This window comes from Lonchura striata, chromosome 9 (assembly GCF_050655825.1).
Source record: "Lonchura striata isolate lonStrDom1 chromosome 9, ASM5065582v1, whole genome shotgun sequence".
NCBI lineage: Eukaryota > Metazoa > Chordata > Aves > Passeriformes > Estrildidae > Lonchura > Lonchura striata.
This window is the reverse complement of record NC_140711.1, coordinates 22,965,637-22,975,071: the sequence shown is the minus strand read 5'-3', so window position 1 is coordinate 22,975,071 and position 9,435 is coordinate 22,965,637. Positions and strand designations below refer to the sequence as shown.

General features: G+C 58.7%; 1 protein-coding gene across 1 annotated transcript; it reads right to left on the bottom strand.

Annotated features, from left to right (window-relative positions):
- Positions 1–605: 605 nt before the first annotated feature.
- Positions 606–8,029, bottom strand: PSMD2 (proteasome 26S subunit ubiquitin receptor, non-ATPase 2). The gene is made up of 21 exons (XM_085587936.1): positions 7,859–8,029; positions 6,943–6,999; positions 6,407–6,571; positions 6,039–6,160; positions 5,454–5,678; positions 5,192–5,350; positions 4,777–4,921; positions 4,528–4,588; positions 4,121–4,267; positions 3,844–3,950; positions 3,328–3,455; positions 3,161–3,248; positions 2,662–2,824; positions 2,465–2,566; positions 2,232–2,377; positions 1,953–2,036; positions 1,669–1,837; positions 1,476–1,570; positions 1,180–1,306; positions 974–1,092; positions 606–892 (listed from the first exon to the last, which is right to left on the bottom strand). The coding sequence occupies exons 1-21, from the start codon at positions 7,991–7,993 to the stop codon at positions 710–712; spliced, it is 2,727 nt and encodes a 908-aa protein (XP_085444062.1). The 5' UTR covers positions 7,994–8,029; the 3' UTR covers positions 606–709.
- Between the last annotated feature and the right edge of the window lie 1,406 nt (positions 8,030–9,435).

The window sequence follows — 9,435 nt, the reverse complement described above, 5'->3', positions numbered from 1 at the left end:
CTGCACCTGCCCAGAACCCGCCCAGCACCTCACACCCACAGGGGACATGGTCCCCACCCTGTACCCCGCAAGATGCAGCACCTTACCCCAACCCTGCAGCTATCCCACTCCCACCCAGACACAGCCTCCCCTGTCCACGCAGCTGGGGCACAGATACAAACACTGTCAGTTTTGGAAACAAGGCAGGGCTTTCCTCTTCGCTAAAAATACTTCCCATGTGGCTTCTATCCCCACCTCCCTGACTGCTTTTAATCCCAACATCAGCTCTGGAGCAGCATCAAATGATGGCAGAGCCCAGCACATCCAGCAGGGTAGTTGAAAGTTCGGAGATGCCAGCCAACACCCCCCAGGAGGGCAGTCCCAGCTAGGGAAAGGCCATGCTGGGCTAAAGGGAAGTTGCACACTCTGAGCACATGTGGCTGTGCCAGGCACACACACAGGGCACAGCTGGATGCAAGAGTTTAGGAGCACCCATGGTACCCCACAACTCTGCGTTCATTCCCTGCATGTTGGGATCTTCACTGTGCACTGCCTCCATGGGCCACAGGCACACCCAAAAGGATGAGAGCCCAGCACACACTCCCAGCACATGAAGAGAGCAGCACTAGTCTCCACATAGTTTATTTCCTTGACTCTCAGTAACAAAAACAAACTAGGTTTTTTCCCTCCCCTCCCAAACCACCTACCCACCCCCCAGATTCCCCTTGGCTCAAACGTCATAGTTGGGGTTCTTGCGTAGGATAACAAATCCCTCCAGGATGGGCGTCACAGGAACGTGCTCCTCTGTGGCCAGCTCTGCCCGCTCTCCATGTGCCAGCAGCACTGGTGTTGTGTGAGTCTGGAAGCCAGTGATGGTTTTGGGCTTGCCTGCCTGGCCCACCACATCCACAGCCTGAGAGAGAAGATTGAGATCAATGCCAGGGACTCAGAGGGACATCAGCACACACCTGCCCCAGCCCTGGCTGCCCCTTACCTGTCCTACCCGAACCGACACGGGCAGAGGCCGCAGCTCCTCATCGAAGGTGACCAGCATGCGGGGCTGCATGGCAGCAACAAGGCCATAGAGAATGTAGTGGGACTTGCCCAGGATAACTGGAGAGAAGACAGAAGTAAAGGGACTGAGCAATGCCCACACTGCAGGGCGGAGAAAACTGGCAGGACAGAGCCAACATCACTCACTGTTGCGCACATCCAGGAAGGACACGAGGACGGTCAGCAGCCCAGCCACAGCCACCTGGCTCATGAGCTGGCGATCACTGTGGTATGGGCAGAGGGTGAGTGTCCCCTTGCCCAGATGAGTCAGGCCCTGGTGTGGCAGAGAAAGTACATGAAGGAGTGATGGAGTAACCTGGGACTCCCAGCCATGCCCTAAGGAGGGTGACACCCCCAGAACAACACTCTCCTCCCACACCCAGGGCAGGGATCCCACACTTCCCCTTCCTTCTGCACACAAGCAGTGAGCGCAGTATCATCACCTGGGCCAACCGCACCATGAAGAGATTGTTGGGGTCTTTGGCGTGGTACTGGGCCAGCTGCCGCAGCATGGCTGCCAGCCGGGCGTTGTTGGTACCTGGGGACAAGGAGGTGCAGGCAGAGTAGTGTACAAGGCACGGGTCTCCCCCCTTTTCCTCCCAAACAAACCTCAAACCAGGTTGTCCCCAGGCTTACCACTGCCAACCATGCCCATGGCAAAGATGGAGTTGTAGGAGACCTCGGGGTCAGCATCGTGGGAGAACTTGCTGAGAGTATCAAGGATATTGAGCCGGGGATTGGAGACTGAGATAAGAGCCAGGGCCAGGGGCACAGCACGGCGGAGTGTGGGCTCCCCGTACCGCAGCTGCGCAGAGGGGAGGTGGGTGTTACATCAGCAAGGTCTACTGAGACGTGAGGCAATACCCAGTTTCTACTCTGAGGTCCCATCCTGGCTGTGTTGTCCCCGTGGTGTCACTCACCAGGTGGCCAAATGTGCGCAGGCCCATCTCCGCACCAATCTCCTCGCCCATGGCAATGAGCGCGATCCCCAACACCGCCACACCCTGCAGGGACACAGGCACTGAGCACCAACACCCAAGTTCTTAAGCCTCTGTGCACACCCCAAGCCTAGGGGGACAGGGTGAGCAGGGGATCCTGCTGAGAGCTGTTTTCCCTCTGCTCTGACACCACAAGGGCTTTAGGGACACTTCCAAAGGCAGTTCCTGCTCCAACACAGATGCCAGCCCACATTTCCCCACCTGGTGAGCACCCATGTCAGCTGAGCTCTCTTTCTTTTCCTTCTCTTTCTTGTCTTTTTTGTCCTTGTCCTCTTCCTTCTCTTTGGAGTCAAAATGCTCGCTGCAGATGTGAAGGAGCTGTTGCACCTTCAAGACATTCCCTGAGCCTGGGGAGAAAGTAAAGGGCCAGGATCAGCAGGCAGAGGACCCTGGGCCTGCCCCTGCCTCTTCCCACCTTGACCAGTCCAACTCACCTGCATAAGCACAGATATCCACCAGTGTGTTGGCAAAGCTGCGGAATGGCTCCGACACCACCTCCAGCGCTGCCAAAATGGCCTCAATTGCCTCTCCCTTCCCTGTCAAGGAAAGCATGGTGGTTAAAGGACAGCAGTGGAGGGATGCTCCCACCCCATTCCCCAACCCATGAGCCACTGGCACTGCCCAGCATTACCCAAGTGGTTCAAGCCCAAGCCAAGTGGCAGCCACCGGGCATAGGTGTCCTTCAGTTCTGTCTCTGATTTCTCCATGATGGTCTGGAGGATAGTCGAGGTGACATCCCCATTGCAGGAGCCCACTGATATCATCCCACAGGCCAGGGCAGTCACACCAGCCACCTAGTGATGGGGGAAGGAGCCATGTCATACACAGGGACAGCTCAGAGTAAGCTGGCCTACAGCACTAGGTACCCTTGGTCTCCACTTCCTATGAAAATCTGGGCTACTGCAAGACCTGATGGTTTCCTACCCTCCTAAATCTGCTGCAATCCCATTGTGGCAGCAGCTCAGATAAGGAAAATAGGATCATGCTCTTCTGGTACAGCACAGTGCTGAGCAAGGACACGTGGCTTGCTCTTGGAGCTCAAGCTGGCTGCAGGACAGCATCTATATTCCCAGGAGCTTCGGGGCACTGGATGGGGAAGAATTACAGGCAAACCCTGCCTCATGCCCTACCTCCATGCTGGACTTGGAGTCTCCCATCACAGGCAGCAGCAAAGTCAGGACATCCTCACGGTTGGAGCCCGCATACGCCAGTCCCAGCCTGCAGAGAGTCCAGAGAGGTGTGAGGAAGGAGCTGCACCACCCTGTGCAGCACGGGGAGGCTGGGGCCAGGCCCTTACCCAAAAATGGCTCCAATCCTCATGGTGTTGCTGTTGTGGAGGACATAGTCGGACAGGAGAGCCAGGGCAGGGTCACACTCATTTTTCACCCCTGAGTTGACGATGCCACAGGCCAGGAGGGCTCCAGACTGCAAGGCAGAAGCACCGTCACACACTAGCCACCAACACACAAAGCTCCCTGCCAGCCCGTGACTGATGTCACCTCACACATCACTCCCACTCCCCAGGATGGGCAAGTTGGTACGAAGTGGGCAACGCCACTGGATCAAGCTGAGAAATTCCAAAGCTCATAGCTCTATGACAAGGGGAGACCCAAGGGTGCTTCAGGCAGTCACCAGGAGAACAGCACCTCACTGTGAGCTGCTCAAAAGCCTGGAGCAGAGGGCATCCAACCCTCCTCTGTGCAGGAGCTGAGCTGCACAGGGGCCCAAAGCAAGGACATTCCCCTGCCAGCTGCACGCCCAGCTCACAGCAGGACTGCGCCACGCAAACACAGAGCCAGGATCTGTCACTGACCTTGATATAATCTTCTGAGGAGTACAGGTACTTGTCGATCTGTGTGAGCCCCCCGTCCACGTCCCACAGCAGGATTGTGCCCAGCGAGGCTGCAGCACTCAGCATCCCTGTGGTTCCAGGGAAGAAAGGCTCCCATCAGCCCTGAACTGATGTGCCCTGTCTGGGGCTTGTGGGAGCCAGGGACATAGGCCAGCTCAGCCACCCTTACCCCAAAAGGGACAGGGTGGTAACCCCAAGCCTAGAGGCACTTCCAGCCCTGCCCAGCCAGCTAACTCACCATGGTCCTTGTTCTTGTACAACCATTTATTGCCATCATCTGTTAGCAGCTTGTCCTGTCCAAAGGCAGCATTCACAAAGCCATTCACAAAGGAGGAGGCCAAATTCATCCGGGCTGAGTCCACTTGGGAACCACTTCCCCCAAACCCTGTGGAACAATGACGGGGTGAGGAAAGCAGCAACAGAAGCCCTGCCAGCCCTCAATATGCAGCCATCCCACACCATAGGGGAATGAGGACCTGTGCCATCACCAGCAGGAAAGAGAAGCCAAATCCACAGGTCAGAGACCATGGGCAGGCTATCTGCCCACCTCTGATACACATCTGACCACACAAGCTCAGAAGTGCTTGGCAGCCTCAAGAACTCCACACAGGCAGGGACAAAAAAAGCTACAATACAAGCCCTTACGGTTATTCTCCAGGTGGGTTTTGTAAATATCATCTGGCACTTTAGGCTCCATGATATCCAGCTGCAAAGACAAGGGAGAAGGGGGTTACCTCCTGGCCAGCACATCCTACAATGGAACCTCTCCAGGAGGTGTCTGACCCAGATCACAGGGATGATGGATTTCTTCTCAAATCTTCCTGCAGAGCCTGGCAGCCAGAGCAGCCACAGCTGGAGGTAGCCCAGGGTGCTTTTCCCAGCTAGAACACTCACCTCTCTGGCTAAGGCCAGGAAATTGCTGTTGAGCTGGACATTGGACATGATCTCTGTTAAGTCCTCGTACTCCTCCACATCCTCATTCAGCTCCAAGAAGACCCCATGGCGGCCCAGCATAAAGGCCATCTGCTTCTGGACAACTCTGTGCAGAGGGGAGGGGGTCCCTGAGTGCCCAGAACACAGCAAGTCCCAGCACAAACACAAATTCACCAAGCAGTGAGCCAACCTGCCCTGCCCAGGGCATACAGACATGACCCACTCCTACCCATCCTCATTTCAGGGAAAAAAGTCTCAATCCAAACCCCCAGATGCCTCTAACAGTGATAGATCCAACCTCTCTCTGCCCAGATGGGGAGCCTTGCCCCACCAGGATGAACAAAGGCTGAAGAGGGTAGGGAACATCTCTGCTTACACATCTTTGCAGGAAGTGAAGATGTCCTCTACCAGCTCCACATCATTGAGCATCAGAGCCAGGCGCAGGGCTTCGGGGTAGCGATTGAATTTGCGGAAGATGCCCAGGGCACAGCGCAGGAGAGCCGAATTCTCTGGCTCCGGGACATAGCTTACGCAGCTTTAAGGAGGAGACAGACACAATGGTGACAAACAGATCAGGCAGCCTTGGCCCAACAGGGATCAGGCCCTGTCCAGCACCTCAGCCTGCCAAGACCCCTCACCTGGTCAGGTAGAGGCACACTTTGGAGTAGGCATTGTCATCAATGTACTTCTCCAGCATGTCCATCTGCTCTATCTCCATGAGCAGGTCACAGGCCTCATGCTCTGCGTTGTGAGCCATGTTGTAGGGAACGATCTCCTTGACTAGGGTGAGGAGTGTGTCCCTCTGAGCTTTGTCAGCTTCATCAATCTCCTGCCACTCCTTGGCCACCTCTCCTGCCAAGTGCCTGCAGGAACAAAGGGATATCACCACTACAAAAACCAGTTTCACTGAGCCATGAGAACGGGGAGCAGCTGCTCCCAGTTAGCCAGGGCTGTGTGCTGTTTATGCAGGCCCTGCATTCTCCAGACCTTATGGGGGACAAGGCCAGAGGAGAAACAGGGTTAAGACCAGAGATTTCAGAGGCCATGGCAGCAAGACCTCTGCAGCTTGAAAACCATCATGAATAAAGCATGTGCAGGTGTGATAGGGGCAGCTGAACACATGACCAGCTAGTCAAGACACATCCCATGCAGGCCAGAGCTAAAGTGCACCAGAAAATTCCCCTGAGCCCTTATCCTTCCCCTCTGGTCCCCCTCAGGCTTACCTGACATATTCATGCCCCCAAGATGCCAGCTCCTCTTGGGAGCCCACCAGCCGGTACTTCAGACACTCACGCTCTCCACTCATGGTCATGGCCAGGACAGAAATGATGTCTGCTGCAAAGCGCTGCAGAAAGAGTGCAGAGCTCCAGACATAGGCCAGGCACAGGGAACCAGGGACAGCCAGGGACACAACAGCCTCCCTGTGCCTGCAAACCACCACAGGTGGCAAAGGTACCATCTTGACAAGTTATAATCCTCTGGAGCAAGTCACAGAGACTGCTATTAGATCCCTGGGTCCAGAGGGTTCTGGATTGCCTGCCCCAGCACTGTCCCCTGAGTCACATGGGATGGTGGGGCCAAGAGCTTCTACCTTGTTCTCTCCTGGAGCCATGTTCTCATAGATCTCCTTCAGCTTGCCATAATGGGGCCGTAGGAACTTGAGGGGTTTGGGAACGGAGGTCATGGAGGTGGTGGAAGAGCGGATCTGCCTCCGCAGCTCCTCCAGGGCCGGGCGGTAAAGTGACGTGTCTTTCTCCTGCAGAAAGAAGCCGCCTCTTAGGGAGCAAGGGCCTGGTTCCTGAGCCACCACCTCACCAGCCCACCCCAAACACAGCCATGGCTCTTAGCAGAACAGCCCCCCACCCTGGGGTGCCTCCTTCAGCCCAGGAGCTAGAGAAGGAGGGCACAGCAGAGGAGAAAGCCTCTCTCACACTAGGGACACAGAGGTCCCTCAAGCACAGGTCAGACAGGCAGCAATGCTGGGGGACAGATCACAGCAGACAAACAGGGGCCCATCCCACTCAAGGTAAAATCCCCCCCATCTCCACGTAGTAGGCACAGCATAAGCAAGAGACAGAGTCAAATCCTGGCCAGGACTCCTTGTTGAGGGACACAGCACAGACTTACCCCCAGGCGCTCCACCAGCATCTCCAGCTCATCCTGCAGCTGCTTGTCCTCCTCAGACTGCCAAAATGCACAGAAGGCACAGTTAAGGGTGCAGAGCACAGGAAGTCTCAATGTGACAGAGGCAGGGATGTCACCCCAAGCCACAGGGGTACCAGGACAAAGTAATGCACTCATTGCTCAGGGCACCACCCTGCCCCAGTGCTACCAGGGTGGAGCAATGCTCACATTACTGGGGATACCTTCCCAAAGATACCACCCATTCCCAGGGTGTGAGATACACCTCCCCGGTTATTCTGTGCTGTACAAAAACAACCCCACAGAGAGGGGCACGTCAGGTCACAGCCCAGCGGGGAGCTCCCCACTGACAGCAGCCCCTTCACCCATAGACTGTGTCCCTCAGCCCACGGGGACTCCCAGAGCCAAGGTCACCCCCGTAATGGGCAAAGCAGGGAGCCCTCCACAGTGCCCACTGCCACCCACAGCCCCTGGTTACAGCACAGCTCCCCTCACCCACTCCTCTGAGAGCCCCGAGCCCCCGCCCAGAAATGGGAATCCTCAATTGCGTCCCGGCGCCCCGCGAAGGGAACCCCGCGCTGCCGTCAGGCGCCCGCGCTGGAGGCAGTCCCCGGAGGGATGCCGGCCGGGCCGTGACGCGGATGCCGCCCCGTTCCCGGAGGGATGCCGGCCGGCCCGTGACGCGGATGCCGCCCCGTTCCCGGAGGGATGCCGGCCGGCCCGTGACGCGGATGCCGCCCCGTTCCCGGAGGGATGCCGGCCGGCCCGTGACGCGGGATGCCGCCCTGTTCCCGGAGGGATGCCGGCCGGCCCGTGACGCGGGATGACGTCCTGCCCGGCCGGTGACGCGGGCCCGAACGGGCCGTGACTCAGCTGCGGCCCGCGGCGCGGCGGCGCTCACCAGCTCCTGCTCCTTCTCGGGCCCGGCGGGCGGGTCCCGGCGGTCCCGGCCCCAGGGCGGCGTGGGTTTCTCGTCGCCGGCCGGCCCGGGGCCGCCCTGCACCCGGCTCTGTCCGCCGCCACCGCCCGCGTCCATGTTCGCCCGGCCGCGCTTCCGCCGCACCGCGGCTGCGCAGCGCCGTGACGGCACCGCCGCGCGCCGGGGCGGGGCCGGGGGCGGGGCGGCCGCACGTGCGGAGCGTCGGCACAGGGACAGGTGCCGGTGCTGACACCGGTACCGACACCGGCACTGAAACCGGTACCGACACTGACACTGAAACCGGCACCGGCACTGACACCGGTACCGATACCGGCACTGAAACCGGTACCGACACCGGCACTGACACCGGTACCTACACCGACACCGGCACTGAAACCGGTACCGACACAGACACTGAAACCGGCACCGGCACTGAAATCGGCACTGACACCGGTACCGATACCGGCACTGAAACCGGCACTGACACCGGTACCTACACCGACACCGGCACTGAAACCGGTACCGACACTGAAACCGGCACCGACACCAGCGCAGAAACTGGTACCGACCCTGAAAATGGTACCAACACTGACACTGACACCGGCACTGAAGCCGGTACCAACACTGACACTGACACTGACACTGACACTGACACTGACACTGACACTGACACTGACACTGAAACCAGCACCAACAGCGACACTGAAACCAGTACCAACACTGACACCAACACTGAAACCGGTACCGACACTGACACCGACACTGAAACCAGCACCGACATTGAAACCCATACCAACAATTACACTGACACCGATACTGACACAGACACTGACACAGCCGGCACCAATGCTGGCACCAGCACTGACCCTGACACTGGTACCGACACTGACACAGCAGTATTGACACCAACACTGGTACCAACAGTGGCACCGGCGCTGACGCTGACACCGGCAGCTGGAGACCGGGGGCTCCACACCCTGGCACGGGCAACGCTGCCACCGGAGCTGGGCAAGTGAAGTAGCACCGTGGTCCCCACGTGTCAAAGACACCCGTGGGCGGCCTGGTGCCCCAGCACCTGTGTTCACACACTCCCCTCCATGCTGTGTCCCTGGCTCCACGGTTTGGGCAGGTGGTGCTGCCTTCACCTGTCCTGCCTGGCACCCCGGGAAGCACTTTCAGCGAACAGCAGCACCCCGGGCACTGAGCAAGTGACCTGTGGGACACCCTGTGACAGAGGCGGGCACACAGGGCTGGGAACTATCGAGGCAGAGTGTGAAGTTGTACACAGCCCCGGCCTTCTCCTTGCTCACTGCCAAGGCTCTGACCACGGCTGCGCACCCCTGGGTGCGTGTGCTGTGGCATGGGCCTAAGGGTGACACCGGGGTGCCGTGCTTTAGGCAGCGGGACGGGGTGTCGGTGTGCTGTGTGCATCCATCCCTGCGCGGGAGCAGCGCAGGGTGTGCCCGTGTGCCCGGGCAGGGCGTGCTGCTGCGGCTGTGCCCCATTACCGGCGGCTGCCGGCGCCAGTGACCGGTACCGGGCGGCGCTGCTGTGCCCCC